Raw genomic sequence first — 26,036 nt, 5'->3', positions numbered from 1 at the left:
GAACTCAAAGGAAAACAAACCTGCACGAAGGATTCTCTCTATTTAACAAGAAAATATGGATTAAAATCCTAAGACCAGGTAATCCATTTCAAACTTTGTAGATCCTTGGACCCTAGGTCAATGGTAAATTGATTCTCATATGCTTGAAGTAGCATTATCTAGAGGTTTGAGATAAGTGGATTTGAAAGCAATAGGTCCATCCATTTAGTTAAATCAGTGAGCCTAGATGATAGCTCCTCAAAAAACTTGTTGAGACTTAGATGAATTGTTATAGGCTTGCAATGCCATCATTGCAGTATGTATGCCTGAAGCATTCAATCATGTAACATTGCAAATATTCTTCATGATATTGCAAGGTAAAAGCATGTTAATGTGTCTCATTATATGGCAAAAGCAAAAAAGTATTCAAATGAAAAAAGATTAAAAAATGAATATAAAAATATCAATTAAATGAGTTGAGTTTCATACTTGTTAATTATAAAAAAAAAATGCTAAATTTGTAACAAAGCTAACTGAAAATAAATTTTGGTAAAAGCTATAGTGAACCTATTTAATGGGTTCGCAAAATATAAATAATGTTATAAAAAGCAAATACTAAATTTTTAAATAAGTCAACTCATAGTAAATATTGGTAAAAGCTATTGTTAATCACTCACAAAATATAAATAGCTTTTTAAATATGCAGGTTTAAATATGTAAAGTTAAATGAAATGATAAAACTCTTTAAAAATATATATAAAAATAGAATTAGAATTTCTAAACCAATAATTTTATATATTATATTTTGAATAATATAAAATATGTTATTATAAAAAATTTAAAATATATTTTTAAAAATTTCAAAAAATAATTTTAACATTTTGTTATATGTTATTTTCAAATTTTTGTTAAAAAAAATTGATTTTATAAACTTGAAAGGATAGTTTCTTGGTTCGTGGTTTTATATATACAAAACGATTATCATTTTTACTAGTATTTTAATAATAATTAAAGAATATGCTAACTTTTTATTTTTAAATTTGTTTAGCAATCTTTAGAATGTTTACAACACATCTCTTGAAGAAATTGGAATTAAAAAGCATAAATCAATAGAGAAATGGGGGGTCGCAGTTTTGTCACTACTTAAAAATTTATGTAAAATATTAATGAATATCTTTCAAAGAAAATGAATAAATTAGATAAAAATATATATTAAATTTTAGAAAAAATATGACATGAAATTGAATTTAAATTGACATGTTTTGTCTTCTTTTACCACCACCTAATTCTTGATGATTTTGTAAATTCAAGAGTAAACATTCCAACTCCATTTATTTTTATAAAACTTCTTTGCCACAAAAAGGGAAAAAGTGATACAAATTAATTGCAATGTCACCATCTTATTTAGATTGGAAATACACCATATAATGATACATTGCCATCCTTGATTATTCAACAATGTTCATCGCATTTATCATTTCTGATACATAATGTCGTTGGTCATGAAGAGGCACCACATACAGAAGGTTATCGTAGTATACAAGGGCCAACAAATCATGTAGATGGCTCTACTGCACTGGAGTTTTTTCTAAAGGAAAACTCATTAATGAATGTTCGATTTTTTTTCGACTAATTTCCACCCTCTAAGTTAAGTTACTTTGCTTCTTCCACTCCACCACATTTATGTGTTTACTCCCATCATTTAACATCAATTCTACCTCCTCATCATAGATATTTGCAAGCTTTTTCTAGCTACCAAAACATAGTGGATTGTACAATAGATCAAACTTGAAAAGATTAACATTTTTTTGCACAAACTCTTCCCCTTCTTTTGCTTGTGTCGTTTCAAAAATATCGCAAGGTCCTTTGGAATAGCTTTTTCACATGCCAAAATCATCATACCCAAAGTAGTCAACTCAATTGAAGAATGCACAGCACACCTTGCTTACAGCCCATGTTTGAAGTTTGAACAAAAGGATCTTTCATTGTTGGAGAGAATAACTAGGGAAAGAAACTTGATCAATTCTAAATATTTCCCACTATCAAGCATCTCAACAGATGACCTCTTCATAACTCTTTCTAATGATATTTCCTTATCAACCTTGCAATAAGGAAGCCTAACAGTGCCACCATTATTATTTGTGTAGCGAAAAAAGTTCCTACTTCAAGTTAAATACTCCAGAAGACTTGGAATATAAAGTTCTCCATTGAGATACAAAAATATATATTAAAAAGTATGAATGAGAATATGATACAAATGAGAGTGAGGGTCTACTTATATACCCTAGGTAGGTGCCTCTTCATGGAAGGTCATGTCCCATTTAGACATGTCTCTTCATTAATAATTATTAATTAACTAACCGTTATACAATTATCATCATTATTTATATTTATATTATTTACATATATTTTATTCATAACATTTCCTTCCTCCTCAAAAATCTTTGTCATTAAAGCTTACTGATGAAAAGGCTTGATCTATATTTCTCTTTCGAATGTCTTCATGTCTCAGAATTGTCATCTTCGTTGAAACAAGATGATATGATCCTCCAAGTGATAAACAAAATTGTCGCACTGAGAATGGATCTGACCATCCTAAATTAATCTTTTGTGGAATCTTGTGGTTACTAGATACTCCATGTGAATTGTTATCACAAGACTGAATTGTACTAACATTAGTAGTCTTCAAAACATAAGTTTGTTGTTTATGTTAAGAGTGATATAGATTCGTAGATACATTGAGATGTATGTTCTTGTGATTTGGATGTAGATGAGTTCTTTTGGTTTGTCTTTCCCCTATCATGTGTATGTCGATATTCTGATTTACTTCAAGTGACGATGTTGTTGAGTTGGTTACAAAACCTTCACTTAGGATGTTTATCATATGAACTGCAACATCTAAGTGCATATTTTCTTTGACTGGTTTGCCTTCTTCTTGAGTTATAATATTCACTGGATCAGTGTTTATTTCTTTCCCCTCAACTTGGACTTCTACATCCGATGCTTCCTTCTCGATATGTTGTTGTACCTTGTTTTCCAGTTACTTCTTGTCATTTTTAAGCTTCTTAATTTGTGTCACTAGTTTTTCACTATGTTATTTAAGCCGAGAAACTTCTTCATTTTTTTCAGCAGTGATCTTGTCAACTTCTCTTTGCATATTTTGTAGTACTTTTTTACCTTCTTGAAAAATTACTTTTGAGATATTTAATATCTCTTTGGTATTACTAAATTCGGCTTCACTGTAACATCTTGTGGCGTTATTTTTTTCTTTTTGTAAGAAAATGTCAAAAAAAATTTCCTCGTATTCAGGATGAAGGAACCTAGGTTTCCATCCAGGGTGAACCTAAAATAATGTCACCTTGATCGCTCCATAGGTTTTGAACTAATATGAATGTATAATCTCCAATGTTTAATTGTAAATTGGTTATTTCATATTTTGTGTTGTCATAACAGTCAACTTTTTCGATTATATTTGACTCAGGAATCACTAATTAGTTTGTGATTTTAGGTTTTATATAATTTTTATCTTTAGCTGTCGAGATAGTGATAGTAACATATTTTCCCGCAATATACCCTTTAATTCTAAATAGAACTGAGACATAGTACATGGGAATATTTTATGGCCTTCATTTCTGTATTAGGCTCCATTTTTTTAAATAAATACCTTTTTCATAAATTTCCAAAATTTTATTCCTTCCAAACTTTTTTGTTCAATAATCTACTTTACTTTATATCCCCTTCTTTTTCTTTTCTTTTTCTTTTTACCAAAATAAAATTCTTTCTTATATATTTTTTTATAATTTTTTTCTTTGTTATTTTGATTTTTTTTACCTCTTGTTTTCTTTAACCTTTTTTTAATAATTTCCTTTTTCCAATTTATTTTTTAAATGGCCAAGGCTCTGAAAGCAAAATGGAGAATCTCCAAAACTGTGAAGCAAAACACTTTGATTATGACAACAACAAGGTTGACGAAAATTTGAGGGATTAGAGAACGTGGCTCTAAGACCAAATGTAGTGAACAAAGTTTGTACTTCAAGTTAAATACTCCAGAAAAATTGGAATATAAAGATCTCCATTGAGATACAAGAATATATGTTAAAAAGTATGAATGAGAATATGATACAAATGAGAGTGAGGGCTTTCTTATAAACCCTAGGCAGGTGTCTCCTCATGGAAGGTTGTGTCTCATTTAAACATGCCTCTTCAATACTAATTATTAATTTACTAATCATTATACAATTATCATCATTAATTGTATTTATATTATTTAATATATTTTTATTCATAACAGTGTGCATGTCGTTTATTATTCAGGATAGAAAAGCACCTCTAAAACTCTTTACACCCTTTTTCTCTATGACTAGAAATGGTCCACAACCAACCACATAACCAATGGAAATGAACCCAAACGGACCACTAAGTGTTAAGATAGAAACGCTTACTCCCACCTTTTGACCAACTTTTTTTACAGATGTAGTGCTCTACTATCTATCTTTGTCAAACTATCTAATACCATAGTGGTTGCTGAAAAAAGAATTGCATGACTCGACTATGTTCTTAGAATTTGGCCTATCGTGAAACTCTAAACCTATTTCAAAAAATTTATCAACTAAGAGAACTCTTATGATACCACAACATTTTTAACACTTACAAAATAGTAAATGGGCATACCCATAGAAACTAAATCAACTACCTTACGAATATGATATGTTGCTTCATTAATGAGATCAATAACTTTGGATTCTTTAGTACAAGATGTTGCAAGATCAGAATAAAGTTTTTCTAGAAAAAGGCTACAGTAAGTAGTCCTTTCTAATTTATCAATCTCGATTAATCCATATAGGTTGTCCTGATACTGCAAATTTCTCATCAATACTTTTTCTAGAAGAAATTATCCTATATGGTAAACCCCATGATTACTACTATTTTCTACAAATAATTTCATCACATTTGAATCATAAAAATCCATATGATTTGTAATTTTGTCTCTCTTTGCAGGATGTATGATAGCAAAATTTCCATTTGTATTAGAGAAATTTATTTGCATCATGTCACAAACAATATATGGATCCAATATTTGCCTTAAAATTTAGCATGCTCCTTAAATTTCTCTCTATCTGATCCTTTTCTCTCACATTTAAAATGCCTATGTGGTGTGCTACACTTTTCTTGGGGAGATTCTTCATCTGTTGAAACATCTCCTTCTTTCCTAGTATATGCCCTCTCATTAAAGTTTTCAATAAAGGGCCCATCTCTGCAAATTTCGATTGTGACTGTCTCTTTGTCTATACAAGAATCACCAAAAACTTTAGATACAAATTCTAAAGGTGCATCAGTTCCCATATTGTTGTTCCTTCCACCCCCTGAAGAACATCATTGCATGTCAAAGCTGTGTGAATTTGAATTCCCCTTAGTTATCTCCATGTTTTCTACTAAAAAAATTATTTTACCGTTTACCAACCATTTGTTATCACTACAATATGCAACTCCCTCAGATTCACTGTTGTGCTCACTATTCTTAGGTAACTTTGAGTTTATAAAAATTAATAATGCATCTATAAGTGCACCCCACGATGCCTCTAGTAAGTGCAGTTCCACCTGCTCAATTTTTCTTTTCTTTGAACAATTTTCATTCTCTTCAACATCTACAAGTTTCCTCTTCTTAGGGAAACATAAACTAATGTGCTTTGGCTCTAGTTTATCAATGCCACATATCTGAAATGGAACTAAAGGTGGTTCTTGAATCACACGTTTAACAAGACAAGCACATGAATGTGAAGGCCATTTTTTGACTAGTAGTTTTGAAGCTACAAGACAAGCAACTTCATATTTGATTGCAATCATCACCTTTAAGAGCTTCTCCATACAATTCCAGTTGTTATGATTGCACTTGATACCTTTTCCAAAGGCCCTCTGAGATATATTCAATGAGCCCAAGGCACATGATAACGTTCCTAATTGATTCCAAAAAATATCTCTTCAACTCACCATGCTAGTTCCTTATAATCAGTCTATTTACACATTCTTAATCTTTGTGCAGATTATCTATTTGATTGTTTTCTTCTTTTCCTTTGAAACTCTTTTTCATCGTGTAAACACAACTTTGTTTCCATAGTTGGCATGTTCTAAGCAAAAGTAATTATTGTTACTATTGTTGATGATACAAAAAGTTTTCCATGCATACTAGAAAGAGGTGTAGGAGCTACCACACACTAGTAATCCATCCCAATAATTAAGTTGGTCATAGGACATGTAACAATGCTAGATGTACCTAGTAAAGACATTGTGTAATATTCATGATTCAAACTTAACAGCTAATACCAAGCAATGGACTAAGAACAATAAATAAACTGGAACTCATACACAATAATTAAAAAACCAAAATGTCCAGCAACACAATCTGAGCCATTTTATTAATTTTATGACAAAATAGTACATAAAATGAGTTGAAGTTTTGTAATCTGGGCTTGCTATGCAAGTTATGCAAACCCTGTGTAGTACAACTATGATCTGGAAGAAACACTGGCCCAAATTAGTATTGTGCACTACCTAGAAAATGATTTCTACTGCTTCTAGAATGGAACTAAAGATTGTGCCCTGAAGAATGCTTAGGTCACCTTTAAATTATAGCCACGAACTCCCCTCCAAAACCCTAGAAATACCTAGAAATGGTTTGGCCTAACTCCAAGCCAAAACTGAGCCCACCAAGTGATGCAGACTCCCCAACTAACTAGCAATTCGCGCTGCTATAAGAATGAGGATTTTACGCCCGAATAATGCCCAAAAAAATTCTATAAAATTATACGCAGACTCCTCTCAATAAACCCATAGAAACCCATAAAGGGTTTGGGTTGAATCCAATGTGCCTCAGTGACCCCAAGAAATGTGTATGGTTCCAACTAGATGGAAAAATGCCCTGTAGAAATAATTATGCTATACAAGGCCAATCAATTACTATAAAAATCTCCTCCAAGCCCTGCAAATCACTTCAAGCCTCTTTATTTCTCCTTAGCCCAAACTTCCCAAATCTCCCTGTCAAAATGTATGCATAGTAGCTATTCAAAAATCGTTGAAATAGATAAATTCATCCCTCCAAAATGCAGCGCTCTCGCCCTACAAATCACCAAAGAAAAAATCACCCTCCCAATGGATGAAAATTCTTCAGCCAAAACTCCACTATTTGCTAGCTTCTCTCAGCCCCTTCGAATTTCCTTCTACACCCTAAGAGAAGCACGCTCCAACTGGAAATGGTCTGCAATATAACTCCTAGAGAATCCCTGACATGGACTCCTCCTTACTCCCCTAGGGTGACACTTGAAGTTTGTCGAAGGTAGAAGTGGAATTCCCGCTTAGAAGTTCCTTGTGCTGAACAGCACGGTTGTCTTAGCTAAGCAGCTCAGAACTAATGTTGAAATTGTAAAATGACTAAAGATCCCCCACATGAGAGCCTCCTTCTTTATTTATAATTTTTGGCCTCTCTCTCCCTTTGTGGCCCCCACTTTCCACTAGTTCATCCCCTTTATTTTTCTCTCTCTTGCTCCACAAGTGTGCATTCCCTTTTTGTCTCTCTTGTGGCCCCCACCTACCAATGATGTGCAATCTTACCTTTTCACCCAAGCTCCTGAAGTCAAAATCATATTTGAAACTCGAACTATAAAATTGTGTTATGCCTAGCACCTCCCCAATAAACTTCGTTAATCTCATCAAATTAAAAATCAAAATTGGGGATATTACAATCCTCCCTGCCAAAAATTGCTTGTCCTCAAGCAATGCCTAAACAAGCACCATCTCTAGTTGTTGATCCCCATTGTTACTGCAAACTATGTTAGGGTCCCATATATGCCACTGAATCGTCCCTAACATTTGCAGTGTCCTGTCATGAAGGAATCCCTCAATACCAGGATCCCAATCCATCATGTCCAACGTGAAGCTCACCTTGCTCCACTCACTATCCTACCATGTATAAGTACCAGAAGCCCTTTGCATACCATTAATGAGTATGGAATCATGATCATGGTAATATAGCACTCTATCCAACTCCTCGTGAAGCTTCCCTACTGAGTAGTCCATCTCATACACTCCAAGTGTAAACTCCTAAAGATACCACCCAATCCTTGCAGAGATAAAGTCTCATTCGCATGAGCATCCCTTGATATCTTCTTGTTGATGCCCCTGCCATGCTGATGAAGTCCCCCATGCCATCAGTGAATCACTAAATCCCAATGGAAGATCTGAATGATCTCTCCCTATTAAAATCTTTTCATCCCCAAGGGTAGTTGTACTGTTGAATCCTATCATCCCCGGATCCCATGTTAGTCTAAAATCGGTTCCACCATGTTGTCATTGAGAAAATCCGACCATGAAAGTATGCATATCATGTGCAAGTTGTATCCTCCTCTCTTGGTACCTAATGGAAAAATATCTATAGAGCCCCAACGCATCTGGCCCAAGAATCTCCATGATGTCACGACCTACCCATCCAACACTCACCCTTATCTGTAGCAAAAATAAGGAAAACCAACCTTGCCATGCGAAAAAGGCTTCAATGCTCCCTCACATGTCAAACCAAGTGTGAGTTGGGTTATCCTCTGTCCTGATCCCACTCATCACAAAACAGAGTGTCCCATCAACCAACCAACTCCCTAGATTCCATAGCCAGAACGGTTGCAGCATAGTCCCGATAGTGTTTGGCACCAACCTGTACCACGTCTCAAGTCACTGCGTGCAATCAATATATGGACTCCCTACATCACGAACTAATATAGTGAGTGCAAAATTCCCTTCACTATCCATACCAAGTAGTGGGATCTATCATCCTACCTCTTGAACGCGCTCCCAAACACTGCCTGGAGTCTAAACATAAGTCTGCAAGTAAGGTCTACCAACCATTGTAGATGCTCATGGGACACCTCAGAATTTCTTGCCAAAAAGGGGCCATGCATCTCCCCGAGTGTGGGCTCAAGAGTGGTGCAAGTGTTACCTCTACAGAAGATCGGACTACCCCCAAGCATGCATCCACCAACTCGCGCCTTGACCATATGCCACAGCTAGAAAGCCTCTCTCCTGATGCACCATGTCCTGTCCAACTGTCTCAAACCATCCTCTAGGGTCCTGTTGCTCATGATGCAAGCATCAAGAGACGATATCCAAGTCCACTTTGTCAGTGTGAAATGTTGGAGAGTGAAAAATGGAAGCTCATAGTCGGCCCTGTCATCAACTCGCTCTCCAAATTTGAGTGTGCCAAACCCAATGGTGTGTCTGATGCCATCGTTAGGAGATCTCTCTGGTGGAAACACTTCAACAACCTGTCGCGCATGATCATACTCTACTGCATTCAAATATGCACCCCTACACTCCTCTGCATAGCATTGAACTCCATGGCACAACTCTATGCACAACTAGATACAAAAACTCAATGTCATGCCACCATGTACCATAGGGCATCCCATATGTGCCCATGCATCGACCACTTTGCTAGTACACCCACCATAATGTGATCTACACCTCCTCATCTACCCAGGTACACCTATGTGGCAAAACTCCTCACATGCAATCGAGAATAATGCTACCATGTCGAACCTCAGTAGCTCTAGTGCCCAATACATCAATGAGAGAATAATGTCTCCATATGACGCCCTGTTTGGTAGCCTGATAATGACACCTCCTCCTACCAACTCTTGTCATATTGGTCTAATCATCCTACAATCCCATGTCAACCCAACATTCCATGAAAACTCATGAAATATTCCTACTCCACTGTCAATCCATCCTGTCAGTAGTGTTGTCAAGAAATCTGAAGGGGATATGAAAAGGTGTGTGCACCCAACCAAAGAGTCCATCATGCAGCTACTACCATCACCTGCTAACTCAAATGATGTGATGGAGAATCCCACCTAGATCCCAACAATAGTTTGGCTCTCAAGCCCCTTTGGTAATCTGCAACCTCTATTGAACTGTGGCCATGTATGCATCTAACCTCCTAGCCAGCTCCACCGGATACCAACTCAATATCTCCTGCCATCCAATCGTGAGAGAGGGATCGAATGCATGAATAGCCATACACAAAACATGTCCTCCATCATGCGAATGTTGCACCCTGCACAACTCGTGTCATCCCATCTCACTAGTCTGGAAAATCCATGTAATCTGCCTAGGTAATGCGACCTCTCTCTCACCAACATGCAGAGGTGGCCCAATAATGCCGCAAGCCTCATCGATGTATGCCTTAAGGGGACTGTCGTCTAAAAGTATGACATCTCTGTTGGCTTCTAATGCATCTGACTACTCCTCATCGATGGCTGACTCTAAGGATGGATGTTCATCCTCCTCCACCATGGGCTCAACATGAGCCACTAACTGCCCCTCCAAAGATAGCTCATCATGCATAACATCCTCAACAATCAACGATAGGTAGCTATCGCATGGAAACTCTATCACAGATTCCTTTATACCTATCAACTCTTCATCAACAGTGGATATGTCTCCTGGCACCTCATCAACCTCTTGTGTGTTGCTATCACCTAAAAACTCAAACATGGCCCTGGACACCTCATCAATGGATCCCTCAACAATGGACGACATCTCATCCATGGGTGGCTCCTCATCAACAAATGGCCCTTTGAGTGTATGCTTTACTCTCTCCACTAGGGAGTCAACCGGAGCTATCGAAGGGATCTCCAACAAGGGTGACTCATGCCTCATATTAGATACATCGACATGCTTGTCAAACACCTGTGTGCCCACAATCTCATGCTCAACCTCCTCCTCAGGCTCCTAATATCTAAAGCCAGGTCTCCACCAACATAAAGCACCTCTCGATCTCATCCTATAATTTTCCTCCTATATCCTCCTCAAATGAGAAATCCCTCCTAGTCCTAGGATCCAACGCCTCACACTCATCAATCATATCCATGGAGGGCCTCATCAAATCTGCAAAGGTGTTTGGTTCCTTCCTTCTCCTGTTCACCCTGAAAATGAGGCATGGTAGGTCAGTTGGGTTGGCCATGGATATTGTTGTGTTGAATTGAGTGTGCATGTGTGTGGCTTATTTGTTGGTTATGTCTCAACGTCCTCATCATTTGTTGCATCCTCTCTAGGACTTTTTGGTTTTTCCTCCTCAATAATCGGTTCTCCCTCATCAGCTCCTCCATGATCCCTTTTGTACTCTTCCCTTTCGAAGTCATCAAAGTGCCCATAAATTCACCAGTGATTGTGAATGCATGGCCAAATCCTCCATGATCTTGCTGGCTCCCCCACAATTGGCCAAGATCATGCTCTAATACCACTGTAATATTCCTTATTGGAATTTAACAGCTAATACCAAGAAATAGACTAAGGACAATAAATAAACTAGAACTCATACACAATAATTAAAACACTAAAATGTCCAGCAACACAATCTGAGCCATTTTATTAATTTTAGGATAAAAGAGTACATAAAATGAACTGAAATTTTGGAACCTGAGCTTGCTATGCAAGTTATGCAAACCCCATGTATTACAACTATGATCTGGAGGAAATATTGGCCCAAACTGGTACTATGCACTACCTAGAAACTTACTTCTACTGTTGTTGGAATGGAACTAAAGACTCTACCCTGAAGAATGCTCGGATGACCTTGAAATTGCAGCCACGGACTCCCCTCCAAAACCCCATAAATGGTTTGGCCCAACTCCAAGCCAAAACTGAGCCCACCAAGTGATGCAGACTCCCTAGCTAACTAGCAATTCACCCTGCTATAAGAATGAGGATTTCATGCCCGAATAATGCCCGAAAAATTCTATAAAATTATACGCAAACTCCTCTCAATAAACCCACAAAAACCTAGAAAGGTTTGTGTTGAATCCAATGTGCCCCGATGACCCCAAGAAATGTGTATGCTTCTAACTAGCTGGAAAAACGCCCTGTAGAAATAATTATGCTATACAAATCCAATCAATTACTATAAAAATCTCCTCCAAGCCCTGCAAATCAATCCAAGACTCTTTATTTCTCCTTAGACCTAACTTCCCAAATCTCCCTGTCAAAATGTATGCACAGTCATTGTTCAGAAACCCTTGAAATAGATAAATTCGGCCCTCCAAAATGCAGCACTCTCTGCCCTACAAATCACCAAAGAAAAACTCATCCTCCCAATGGATAAATCTCTACAAATTCTTCAGCCAAAACTCCACTATTTGCTAGCTTCTCTCAGCCCCTTCGAATTTCCTTCTGCACCCTAAGAGAAGCACGCTCCAGCTGGAAATGGTCTGCAATATAGCTCCTAGAGAAGCCCTGAGATAGACTCCTTCTTACTCCCCTGGGGTGAAACTCGAAGTTCACTGAAGTAAAGGTGGAATTCCCACTCGGAAATTCCTTGTGCTAAACAACACGATTGTTTTGGAAAAGCAGCTCAAGAGAACTAATGTTGAAATTGTAAAATGACTAAAAATCCCCCAAATGAGAGCCTTCTTGCTCTATTTATAATTTTTGGCCTCTCTATCCCTTGGTGGTCGTCACTTTCCACTAGTTCATCCCCTTTCTTTTTCTCTCTCTTGCTCCACAAGTGTGCATTCCCTTTTGTCTCTCTTGTGTCCCCCACCTACCAATGAGCTGCAATCTTGCCTTTTCACCCAAGCTCCTAAAGCTGAAATCATATCTACAGCTCGAACTACAAACTTGTGCTATGCCTAGTACCTCCCCAATAAACTTCATTAATCTCCTCAAACAAAAAATCAAAATTGGAGATCTTACACATTACCATAGTTGCCATGGTTGGGCTAAAATTCATAGTTCTTGCTTGTGATCCAAATGCATTGTCTATGTTTTCACTTTTTCCATTGTAAGATGTTGCATTACCATTTTGAGCCTCATTAACTTCTCTATATCCTTATTCAAAGCATGCCTTTAATCTTGATTGTGAGCCTTTTTTATTTTACAGAATTCAGGGATAGATTTTGGTTGCTTCGAAACTTTATAATAGGTGGGCTATGTGTGATCCTCTTAGAGAATATTGAAATATTTTATATTCCTTGATGAGATGGAGCTTAAAATCTTTTAAAACTGATAATATACCTTTGATTATATATAAACTCTACATTTCAATGAGCAATAATGATATGGTTCCTGCATTGTTCTTCAATTCAGCGATCTATTCTGATTCCTTCAACAATTTAAATTTCGATTCGAAATGAAGACTCTTTTAATTGGAAGGAATTAAATTCCTGGTAACATTTTCACACTTTTCCCTTTGTTAAGGAAATACAAGTCTTCAGTGAAAACTAAGGCGGAATGTTTTCTATTAAATGTTACAGGGAACATTTTGAATTATCTTCTCATGTATTGAAATAAAAATCATCATACAGGCATAGTTTCTAAAAGTATGAGCACCCCCACTCTTGTCCTTTTTCTTGGCTATTAAAGTTTGAACAAAAAAGACACAAAACCTACACTTTATAGTTTGATAGATGAAAATCTATGATACCAAAGCGAGTTTATTTTTTTCTGCAATTAGAAGAAGGAAATTATGGTAACCTGTTAGTGGTAAGTTGTGCACATACTTTGAATACTAAATACAATCCTTGCTATAGGCCAAGATTGTATCTAAGTTTTGGAATCAAGATACAAAAAACCTAATTTTTTTAATTCTACCCTTACCTGCTGAGCATAGATCGACCCGAAAATTTGAACTCATGTGAACCCTCCCTTTTTTAGGAGGGGAATTCCTCTGATATATGAGAATTGGGTAGGCTTGTAGGTGATCAAATATTTACATTTTTTTAATGAATATGAGTATGAGTTGGTGTGTATTAGAGTGAGAGCATTTTCTTTCTATAGAATATTAAATGGAGAGAACTTGCCAATTGAAGTTCCTTATGTGAGTATAAGTCGAGTTGGCCCTGGTAGTCCCTCGATCTAGCTGACACAGTGAGGATAACTTTGAGCGGGGGTTGATTTCTTGAGACCAAGTAGTGAAGAAGAAGGAGGAATTTTAACCTAAGTTGCACGAAACAGGGAAAGGGGTACAAGTTTCCGAAATGGGCACGGATACAATGTGACCCCCCCAAATTTTGGAAACAGGGAAACGCAAGATATATATATATATATATATATATATATATATATATATATATATATATATATATATATATATATATATATATATATATATATATATATATATATATATATATGTAAGGACATTTAAGAAATACGTGCAATCATAAAACATATATGATACATTCTAATTTATTACATTATGATTAAATTGTCAATTATCAATGCATAAACTATAAGTCTATAAATTTACATCACATTTACTCATGAATGATCACATAATGAAAATACCAATATCCAAAATCAGCAACGAGAAATTTCTAATTTCTTGTCTCGTGCTTGATTGGAAGTCTCCTACTACATAGTTGAACAACCTTAGTGCTCTTGATTAAATACAAGTTCCATACCCTAGTACCCCACGTGTTATTGATCATTGGGAGTCTCCCCTGCATAGAGGGCTTCATTCTCTTGATGAAATACAAGTTCCATACCCTAGTACATGACAAAATCCAATTGAAACATCACAAGCCCCCCAATCCTAAAATCCTAAAAGAAAAAGAAAAAGAAAAAAAAAAAAAAAGAAGAAGAAGATAAGTCTGTTGGATTTTGAGTGAGATCTAAATTTCTATTTTCTCCATATGAAATCCAATGAGGGCGAAACCACTCTCAAACATCCTGAGTCAAATGAAAAATAAAGGAGAATGTCACTTTTACTTTAAGAATTTAACATTACCATGAACTGCATATCACACTAGGGCCATAGGCTTGAACATTAGGCTGCCCCACTTAAAAACTCCACTTTTTTATAACTTGAGAGGCATATAGAAGCATCCAGAAGATATTTTAGTCGCCCAGTAGAAAATTAGAAGCGAAATAAATAAATAAATAAAAATATAAAATAAATATAAATAAATAAATAAAAATAAATAGATAAATAAATAAAAATAAATACAAGAAAAAGTCAAGTTAGAAGAGGAAACTCCACTATATGGCCTAGAAACACGTTTCTAGTTGTATTGGCCATGTTTCCTCGTCGAGAAATGGGCTAGTACAGCCGGAAACGAGTTTCCAGGCCATATGGTACGATTTTCCTCGTTTTTGTTTCATTTCCGGCCAGAAATGGACCCTTCTCCAACGTTTCCTGCAACTTAGATTTTAACATACAGGAAGATAAAGATAGCCTATGGGACAGACTGCGTTTCCATCTAATTTCTACATTCAACAATTTTATGTGTAATGACCTCAAGTTATTCTTAACTACGTATTGCCAAGGAAGCAATTTTTTGTGTAATACGCAAAGCCTCAGCACTAGGAATTGACATTCGAGAGCGATGAGATTTCCTATTTCACTAGGAAATACACATTCACAGTGATAAATTTCCTGAAGAACTTGAATCATCTGTGATACACCACTAAAAAACTCTACTTGCCAACGATATAGGAAAACCTCCCTCCATGTTGTAGAAAAAGTGAATTCCATCCTTATATAGAGAAGGCTCTTCTCCTTGTCACACAAAATATATTTTTCTACAATTTTGGGAGAGACAGATTTCACATCGGTTAAGGATCCTCCTTTAGTGGTGGTATGTCATGAAGAAACAAACTTTTGTAGTGATATGACACCCTTGTTACATATTTTGGCCACAAGTAATGCCCAATTAACACCCCTGAGAATGTCTGCTACATTTGAATAGACACCAGGTAGTTTTGCCCAAAGCTTCATAAATCTATGATACACCACTCAAAAACTCTATTTTTCAATAATATAGGAAAACCTCCCTCCATGTTGTAGAAAAAGTGAATTCCATCCTGATATAGAGGAGGCTCTTCTCCTTGTCACACAAAATGTGTTTTGCCTAGCAATTTTGGGATAGCCAAATTCCACATCGCATAAGGATCCTCCTTCAGTGGTGGTATGTCATGAAGAAACAAACTTTTGTAGTGATATGAAACCCTTGTTACATATTCTGGCCACAATTAATGCCCAATTAACACCCCCGAGAAAGCCTGCTACATTTGAATAGACGCCACATCATTTTTCCCAAAGTTTCATACATCTAAGTGTGGTTCGGAAATTCTAAATATTTGGTACTAAATGTAAAATCTAATCAATTACTCTATATCCATTAAGCCTTCAGACAATATACTCATTAGCATTATGAAATATAGAATCCTGGAAGATGTCTAGATCTTCAGGAATCACCCAAAATTGGATGTTGAGGAAAACCATTGCATTTTCCAAAATACTTTGCATGCATCTTCATTTCACCCAATTATTGCATCCCCAAGCAAAATTTTCCAAAGGCTAAACAAAGCTTGAGGTCATTGATTCTACAGGGTTAGTTGAAACTCGGGAAACACTGCATCTACAACAATAACTACATACCTCCCAAAGACCATGTCTCTTTAATACATTTTGTTGAACACTTAGTGTTCATCCTCCATATCCCTGCAAGTAGCACACCTGATGACTAATTTAGTTAATACATATGGAACAAGATTGTACCCAACATGAATCATGTGGAGGTAAACTACCTTTCCTTGTGCCAAATCTTTTGTACTGATACAACCCTGCAATAGGGAAGCATATACGTATAAATCTTTGTTAATTCTCTTCAACTCATCGCATGCAACACCCTCAATCATCTTCCATCCTCTCACAGTTCCTTAACATGTTAACCTATGGATGAAGAGGCAAAATGAAACTAATGTAATTAAAAAATGGTGGTGAACACAACATCTATTAGTTTTATAAAAGATACCACATTTTGTTAAGCACATAGCGTGAATTATCAATTCTTCCCACATTTAGAATGCATATCCTTAACTGCATTGCAGACTTGAACAAGTGATTGGTACCCACTTGGAATTATGATAGCAACTGTAACATCCCCAACCTCTTTGTTAGGAAACACTACTACAAAAACACGACTCATAATGCCAAGAATTAACCACAGAAGCAATACATGCAAAGGAAGAAATGAGAATGTAGTATGCCCAAAATGCATAAATGCAACATCATCCTATACAAATCACTGAATTAGAATGCATAATTGTATAGTAGAATAAATAAAAGTAAATACAAAAATAATGGTAACGAAGTACATAACCCAGAAAACTAGTGTTTCCAATAAAAATTTGTTAATTACCAACAATTAAGCATTTAATTGGAAGCTAGGGTTTCAAACATATATTCACAAAAGTAAAACAGAACAACAACATAAATTTATAAGCAATCATAGTGATTATTATGAATACTTATCTAAGTAGAAAGAGTAATTGGTTGTGGGCTTTCCACATTCTACGGTCCAGCCATCCATAGACCTTATGGTTCATGTATCTAAACCATGGGTCACTCCCAAGCTAGAGCTGCAACTCCAAAGGAAACAATGAGAAGCCAAAAATAACTATACATCCATGGCCAAGGCACTAATCCAACAGTCATGAATCCAACCATTGTGCTTTATTTCCCTGAACCTATGCCCGAGTGGCACACCCTTCTTCGGGCCTTGCCAGTCCCTTTGTGGTGCCCACCTTCCAAGGTGCTTTACGGCCAACCAAGAACTTCTCAACACTAGGATCCAGGAGATCATGTTGCTTTTGGGGCTTCCTGGTACCCTTCCAGGCCGTAACTAGCTTAGTTTTGTTTCAGTTCGAGAACCCAACATAGGGCTCACCAATCAATCACCAGAACCATAACAATCCCCAATCGGTTCCAAAACCCCACCCCGAGGACTCACCCACTGGTTCATAACCAAAAGTCTTTGTTCCACCTCCTGCCATGGAATGTGTTATCTCAAAATCAGGCCCTGGAAGGCTGCAGACCAGGAAGACTTCAAGTAACTATTTCAAACCTACTTTAGGCTGAGGCTTAGCCTCCTCAACATGAGAGGGCTCTCTCTTGATGGATTAATGATTTTGATTAAAGATAAGATGGCTAACTCTTATAGAACAACTGTGAAAAATATGAATGGTGGAAACACATTAAACAACTATCCATTGGGCTTATGGAGTCAACAACACCTCAATATAACAATGAACTCAACCTTACATGGAAGTCAGGGCATTCAGCATTTAAACATTCAGAACATAAACTCATATAGGACCACACAGTTTATAAATGTATACAGGAAGTCAGAGCACATTCAGTGAATTCTGAGTGATTATACATCCATACCACTGTAAGAATTAAGAAAAGGACAACATCACATATTCTGAACTTAACAAATCCTTCATGAATCCTGAGAAGTAAAGTCAAGCATGTATTACTGAAAATGAGTCTTTACATAGGCCAAATACAAGCTTTTCATAAAATTTCCAACCCTTTGTACATCAGCTCTTCTCCTATATATAGAGCTCTTCTACCTAACTGAGGTTCCTCCTCCAGCGTGAGGGGAACTCCAATTCTGCCTATGATGACACCTACTAACATTTGAAACTAACTAATAAATACAACAGACTACAAATTGACAGCTCTAGAAACCTAAAACAATTAGGATTCTAATTCGACATCATGCTGAACATAGCATTTATTACAATCAAGATGGTGCTCCTACGAGAAAAAGGAGAAAACAGGCTCATTCTCTGACAATTGGTCTTTTTTAGTTTAGCTGTGATGGATGCTCGAAGCTTCTTACTGGTCCTTAATGTCGTATCCCTTTACCTCTGCTGAGAAACAGGAAACTGTCCCTGTTTTTATGCCTTTGTTTTCCTCAAAGATATTCGGAAGTAATTAGCCATGTTGATTTTCTTGAATTAGTAATGAGTGCCACGTCCTTCGTGTGTTGTAAGCTTTTCCCATGTGCATGTGTGCTGACACAAAAACTTTTTTAATGCTGATAGGAAAGTCTTCAAAATTTGGTTCACTGATCGTTAATTATGCAGCTTCAGCAGTTTCGTAGCGCGCTACGAAACTGCTGAGTTGTTCCCAAAAATCACAGTTTCAATACTAAACTCTGACTGTCTTGAGCTTTATTTTCTCAACAACCACTCATTGAACGGATTAAAGGCCAAAGAGTTAACCTCACTCTGATGAGCTACAACTGATTGTTGAGGCTTGTTAGGTGCAGGTGTACGCATGTCCCATATGAGCAAATGACAATCATCTCCAACAGAGCCAAAAAGATATTCGTGCTTCAAATTCCCTGTTCCACCGGAAAAGGTAACATATGTAGATCTTGATACAGCTAATGCATGCTATGTGTCTTTATGTTGCCCACGTTCTGAATCATTGTATGAAAGTGAGTCAGCATTGTCAACCATAGATTGTCCTGGAGTAGTGCCTAAAAGAGCAGCAAAGGATGCCATGACAGGCATGGTAATTGGTGCTGTAAATCCAGTCAGCATTCCAAGTGCTGCTCCAGCCCCTGCCCCGGCTCCCACACCAGCATATGGTTTTCTTACCATTTTCTTCTCCAGTCCCTGAAATTGAATTGATGAAAAATTGGGCCCATAAGTGATCATAGCTTGCTGAATGGCAGAACATATTTCTTCTGCCTGTCGAATTTCACGATGGCACTTGATCACACGGGTTGTTTCCTTCGAATCAAATATTCTAGAGTCTTGAGGTGAAGTCCGTAAGTGAACAACCAATTGTGAAGGTAGGGAACCTGGAGGATCCTTTTTCCCATGCCTTGGTTCTACTTTTGAGAGATCAGCCCATGTTATATCCCATAATACTGTACAAGGATCTTTTAATTGATCTATTTTTCTCTGGACACTTGTTTGTGTTGGATTTTGCAGCAGCATGACTCGACGATTGGTAATTATAACAGTTCTTCCCTTTGGTAGGTTAAAATGGTCTTCATATGCATCTGATAAGGCAAACTTTCCACGGACTTTGAAAATGTCTATTTGACCAAATGAGGCACCACGCTCAGCAAGTTGTAGCAGAACCTGGCCTTCAGCTCGATATTCATCATAAGGTCGGAGAACATGGTCTCCATTAATTTCCCGAGGAAGCCTGTAACGAAGTAGTTGTTCCTCAGAGGTTATCGCTGCAGTGATTTTCATCCTCATTGCATTTGCACCTTCTGTAGTTTTCGACAGAAGATCAAGAACTCCACTCATTGGTTGAGCTGCTACTCCAATTATACCTTTGCCAACACCTTGAACAAAACCCTCCACACCAGATGATCTGGCACCTTCAAGTGGCTTTGTTACAATACCTGTAACTCCGCGAAAGAGTCCTTTTGCAAAAGCCCCTCCACCTTCCCGAATAACATCACCAATGTCTTCTACGTTGCCTTTTATGCAATAAGATCACTACTCTCAACCGACTCTAGCAAGGATGATGTCACCGTAGCATTTGTCAGGCCACCTGTCCTCATATTAGCTCGTATAGGCGTTCCAAAGCCAATAGAAGAATCTTGCCGTCTCTCAGAAATCGTTTTCTCTAGATCCACGAAAACCCTGTCACATATAAAGGGAATATCCTTTGTATCGATCTGAATATGATCGCCACGAGGATGTTTGCGAGCTCCCTTTTCTGGAACATGTACAAATGTTCCTTCTAGCAATTTAAGTAATGCCTGTTGAACAGCTTTAACATTGAAATCAGCGACCATGAGTAGTTTATACAAAATAGACTGCACAAGTAGTAAATCTGAAGTTTCCTTCACTGGGAGAAAGCATGATCTTGGAACATTGACACCAATTGCACGATCAAAAACTTATAGCAACACCTGCAGCCATTTCAAGCTGAAGCACCTTTACCGCATTTACTTCCTTCGGATTTGGAATTATCTTCTTCTGGGGGTTTTTCTATCTTTCTGTTCTTCAAGACATTTTGCAAATTAGAAACAAAGGAAGGTGGCAAGAGCCTGTTCTTCTCAAAAGTGATACTGCCAGATTGATCACAAATCGAAACCAGAATCAGAAGTTTCGGTCTTAATAGAGAATTTTCAGATTTGGTTTTGGATGGAAGTCCTGATTTGAATGGTACAGGCAAGAATCAAATTTGAAGGTTACAGAACACGCGTCAAGACCGACATGTAAGACCTTGCACATGCTATCCCTGTAAATTTCTTGCAGAAAATATGACAGCTGGGGTGAGATTTGCTATGGATTAGCACGAATTCCCGATTTCATAGCGCAGTTAGTGCAAAATCGGTGTTTTGCACTACGAAATCACCTAGACGGAGGTTTCTGCGCTGTGAACTTTGAAATAGGATTGACATATGGAGCTTAGGTGTGGTGTGAGACCATTGATGGACTAAAACAGAGAATTGACCCCATTTGACACACTAGCAAGACTCTTAACAAGACTCTAAAACAAGATGAAAAGACTAGGCCCAAAACTGACACCAACCCTTTGACAGATTTAAAAAATTGATGTTCAGAATTTAAACCATTTTTTCTTGAGTGATAATAGAATGGATGAGGAATATTGATGATGATGATGATGGAAAGAGTGATGATGATGGTTTGATGAATAATGATGATAAGTGGTGAACAACAACCAAACAATGGCCCTATGAATTCCTTTTATAAATGCATGGTCCATTTTCACCATGTGGCATCTTTTTGAAGCCACGTGGCCCCCCCAAGTGCCCTTTCTCCCAAAATCTAACACAACAACCCGTTGTCTATCACCATGTAGTTACACTACCCCCCATACTCTTTTATGTGGAATGGGCTCCGCATCTAGCCATTATTTTATTAATATAAAAATGTGTACAATATTTAAAATCTTGGCCCTCCATCCATTTTCCCGAAACAATATATATGTCTCTAGCCAAACTAGCCCCAAAATCCATATATATAGGCACGCAAACCTGCAAAAATGACTCTGGCTCACTATCCTAATATCAATGTACATATATTTACATCATAAACCAGTATGGATTTTACATTCCTCCCCTCCTTATTTTATGAATTTTCCTCAATGCAACATATATATACATATAAATATACATCAGCGAAAAAGATGAGGGTAATCCTCCCTCATTACATCTTCTTGCTTCCATGTAGCCTCATCGAGAACAAGCAGGGTCCATTGTACCTTTACCATGTCGGCGGCTTGATTATGGGGCGCTTTGACCATTCTATCTAATACTGTTTGAAACTAAAAATCTTCTTCTGGTTCTACCTGAATCATATGCCAATCAATCACGTTATCAATACCAGGAACATACTTTTTAAGCAGAGATACATGGAATACATCATGAACATGCACGGAATCTGGAAGTAGGCAATGCAAATCTATATGCAAAAGGACTGAGCCTCTCCAAAATCTTGAATGACCCACAATAATGTATTGCCAGTTTGGCACAATTGCCCAATTTTATTGAGATTTTTCACAATCAATTTTTAGAAAATTATGATCCCTAATTTTAAATTCTCGATGAATCCTATGCTTATTCAGATAATTTTCTAACTGTCCTGGGAAACTTTCATATTTTTCCTAATCTGCACCACCTATTCTTTCATATCTTTGAGTAATTCCAAACCAACGATGACTTGGTCCACTGGACTGCTCCAACTCATAGGAGTATTACATTTCCTACCATACAACGCTTCAAACAAACTCATCTTTAATGAAGTTTGAAACCCATTATTATATGAAAACTCTACCAAAAGTAAGTAATCCTCCCATCTGGGTAGTTTTTCTATCACATACATTCGCAACATATCATCAATTAATTGATTAGAGCATTCAGTCTTTCCATCAAAATATGGGTGTTACCAAGTACTAAAATTCAAGTTATTACCTAATCCTTTAGATAATCCTATCCAAAAATTAAATGTAAACTTCAAATATTTGTCTGAAATAATTTCCCGAGGCATACCATGTGGCCTCAAATTTCCATCATAAAAATATTAGGTATATTAACTACTTTATATACTAATTTCACTGGAATGAAATGAGCTACTTTGGTGATTTTATCAACCACCACTATAATTGCATCATGCCCTTTTACTTTCCTAGGCAAATTAGTAATAAAATCAATTGACACCACATCCCACTTTCACTCAAGAATGGGTATGGGTTGTAACAATCTTTTTGGGTGCTTGTGCTCAACCTTAACTCCCTAACATTTTAGACTCCCCACTATGTAATTCACCGCATCCTTCTTAAGCCAAACCAAAAATACTATTTTTTAACCATTGTTAGTTTTTTGATAACCCGGGGGACTTGCATAAGGCACCCTATGCATCTTCTTCAAAATCAACTCTTTCACTTCTTGCACATTTGGCACATCTATACGGGCCTATATAAAGAAGAATTTCATTTTCCCCAAGATCATAATCTAGATATTTTGGTTGCTTTTCCTCCTATTGCAAGTTATTCTTAAAATCCAAATATTGTTAATCTAAGTTCCCAACTTCCAAGATTCTACTCATTATATGTCTTACACACACTTATTGTAGAAGCACGCATCAAGGGAACTCTTCGGCTAAGAGTATCTACCACCTTATTCTCCTCTCCATTAATATAATTAATCTGAAAACAATATTTAGCTAAAAATTATGCCACCTAATTTGTCGAGAATTCAAATTTGGTTTCTCAAACAAATGTCGCAATCCGTAGTAATCAGTTTGCACATCTTAAGAGCATGAATTATATCTGCCAATTCCAAGTCATGTGCACCATAATTTTTTTCATGTTTCTTCAACTTTCTAGACTCATAACACACCACATGCACATCCTGCATAAGCGTTCCCCCAAGACCTTCCTTACACGCACCACTGTATACAATAAATTCCTAATTTGGGTCTACAATATTCACTACTAGAGCACTTGTTAACAAATCTTTTAAGCTAAAAGGCTTCCTCACACTCGAAGTTCCATTTGAATTTAACACCCTTCCTCTGCAATGAAGTGATGGGATGGGAAATCTTAGAAAATACTTTAATGAATCTTCTATAAAAACCAACTAGGCCTATAAAAGACCTGACTTCCATAACATTCTTCGGTTTTGGCCATTCCTCGATAGCCTTACTATTTTCTCGGTCCACAACTATCTCATCCTTTGAAAAAATATGGCCTAAATAATCAATTTGCTTCTGATAAAAAAGAACAATTAGTAATTTTTTCATATAACAAATGCTCACTGAGAACTTGTAAAACTACCCTTAGATGTTGCTTGTGCTCCTCCTTCGACTTAAAATGCAAAAAAAAAATATCCAAAAAAACAATAACGAACTTATCTAAATATTATTTGAAGATACCATTCATTAAGCACATAAAAAATCAGAAAATTCTTTATCCTCAAAGAAAAGTTTAGAGAATTCTGAACTATTGACTTTAACTGGGCAAGAGGAAGATGGAGATACAGAAAACTCCTTAAATGGCATCCGATACGGGCTAGGGTTCGGAATAACTGCATAACCTGCATATTGTCTGTGCATGACCATCCTCAACAGAACCACTCATCCGCTCCCCGTCGCCGTTTACTCCTATGCGCCTGTGAATATTGCTTGGCTCCGTTTACTCCTATGCACCCATGAATACTGGGCGAGAGGAAGGTGAAGATACGGAAAGCTCCTCGAATGGTGCCTAATACGAACTAGGGTTTAGAATCACTGCAGAACCTGCATACTGTCTATGCTTGACCATCCTCAACGAAACCACACTCATTCACTCCCCGTCGTTGTTTACTCCTATGCGCCCGTGAATACTGCCTGACTCCGTTTACTCCTATGCACCCATGAATATTGCCTGCTCTATTTACTCTCCACATGCAGTGCAGTTACGAAGACAACGGTTTGCAGCCCCTAGTGGCAGCTAGCATGTCTTTTTCGGACAGTTAGGTATGGAGCTTGACCAGGTTGACTACACCGATGACACTTTTGCTGAAGTTTCCATCTAGATGTCACCTCCCCCGATCTCGAAAGGATTGTTCCCTCATAACAGTGACCTCCCGAATGTCCTTGCGCCTCTACCATTGATTTCAGGTCCCTCTTTCCCGGTCGTTTCCCTGCCTGAAGACCCCCTCACATGGCCGGATTCCACCACACCCCCCCCCATCGTCGGCATCCCTACAGTTTTTGGCTAGGTGCATAGGGTCTGACCACACCATTGACCCCTTGGGTTATCCACCTCACCCTCTGCCTACTGCTTCTCATTACCCTTCATCTGTCCCTAAAGGAGGTCCTTCAATACTACCTCAAGAAACCCCTCTCGCTCAACATACGACGACTCCCACCTCTAGCTGTTTTGCAAGCACTCCTCCGGATCTGGAAGCGAACCCTAGAGGGTTTGGACCAGATTTACAGAACTCTCATCAGCACACTCCTCAAGCAGACGTTTTTTACAAGGGTCACAAGCCAGGGAAAAAGGCGAAGTCTGTCAAAGCCAGGACTCAAGATATTGCTCTACGTTTGGGGGAGGATATCCAGTGGGTCAAAGCCATGGACACTGCTGATAGGGTTTTGGTGGGTAGGGATCGAGGGAGGAACTACACCATGGCTAGGCTTCGGCAATGCAATGCAAAGATTTGGGGACAACACATTGCTGAACTGCCTTTTGTACAAACCTTCATGTGGGAATGGTTTGCGCTGCGTTTTGCAAGAGTCGAACATACCACCTGGGTGTTATCTATTTTTTGGCACATTGATCAAACCCCTATGCTCCTTAAGAGATCGAACCTATTTGGAGCATGATAAATCATAACCCATGATAAATCATGGGAATCATGGTGTATGCAAGGATACTGGTTCATTTTGATACTAGGGAAGGACTACAAGAGCAAATTACCCTGCACTGGAAACATTACTCTCGAGTACAGATCCTTGATTATGAGGGGGTCCCCTTTAGGTATAGGAGGTGCCACAAGGTGAGTCATTTATATAAGGATTTACCTTTGAATAGGATAGCTAAAGTAGTAGACCAGGGGAAGACAATCCCACCCAAAGCTACCAAGGTACCTGAGCAGTGCACCAACACTGAAGCAGCAACAACAAAGACGGGCAAGGAGAATCCAAAGAACCGTGGCAATGCACCTATTTGATCTACATCTCCTCCTATGATGAGGGCCAGGGCGGCTACTGTAGCTGCGATATCTTCAAGTATGCCTCTC

General features: G+C 37.6%; 1 protein-coding gene and 1 pseudogene across 1 annotated transcript; both read right to left on the bottom strand.

Moving 5' to 3' along the window:
- Nucleotides 1-4,600: 4,600 nt before the first annotated feature.
- Nucleotides 4,601-5,322, bottom strand: LOC149242248 (calcineurin-binding protein 1-like; annotated as a pseudogene).
- A 30-nt stretch (nt 5,323-5,352) lies between these two features.
- Nucleotides 5,353-8,049, bottom strand: LOC149242247 (calcineurin-binding protein 1-like). The gene is made up of 3 exons (XM_089370799.1): nt 7,968-8,049; nt 7,585-7,600; nt 5,353-5,956 (listed from the first exon to the last, which is right to left on the bottom strand). Exons 1-3 carry the CDS (start codon nt 8,047-8,049, stop codon nt 5,353-5,355), a joined length of 702 nt encoding a protein of 233 aa, XP_089226925.1.
- Between the last annotated feature and the right edge of the window lie 17,987 nt (nt 8,050-26,036).

Source organism: Pinus tabuliformis, chromosome 8, assembly GCF_031772625.1.
Source record: "Pinus tabuliformis cultivar Carrire ecotype Pingquan chromosome 8, CPIR1, whole genome shotgun sequence".
NCBI lineage: Eukaryota > Viridiplantae > Streptophyta > Pinopsida > Pinales > Pinaceae > Pinus > Pinus tabuliformis.
Note: the sequence above shows the minus strand (reverse complement) of the source record. Positions and strands in the feature narration are given on the sequence as shown.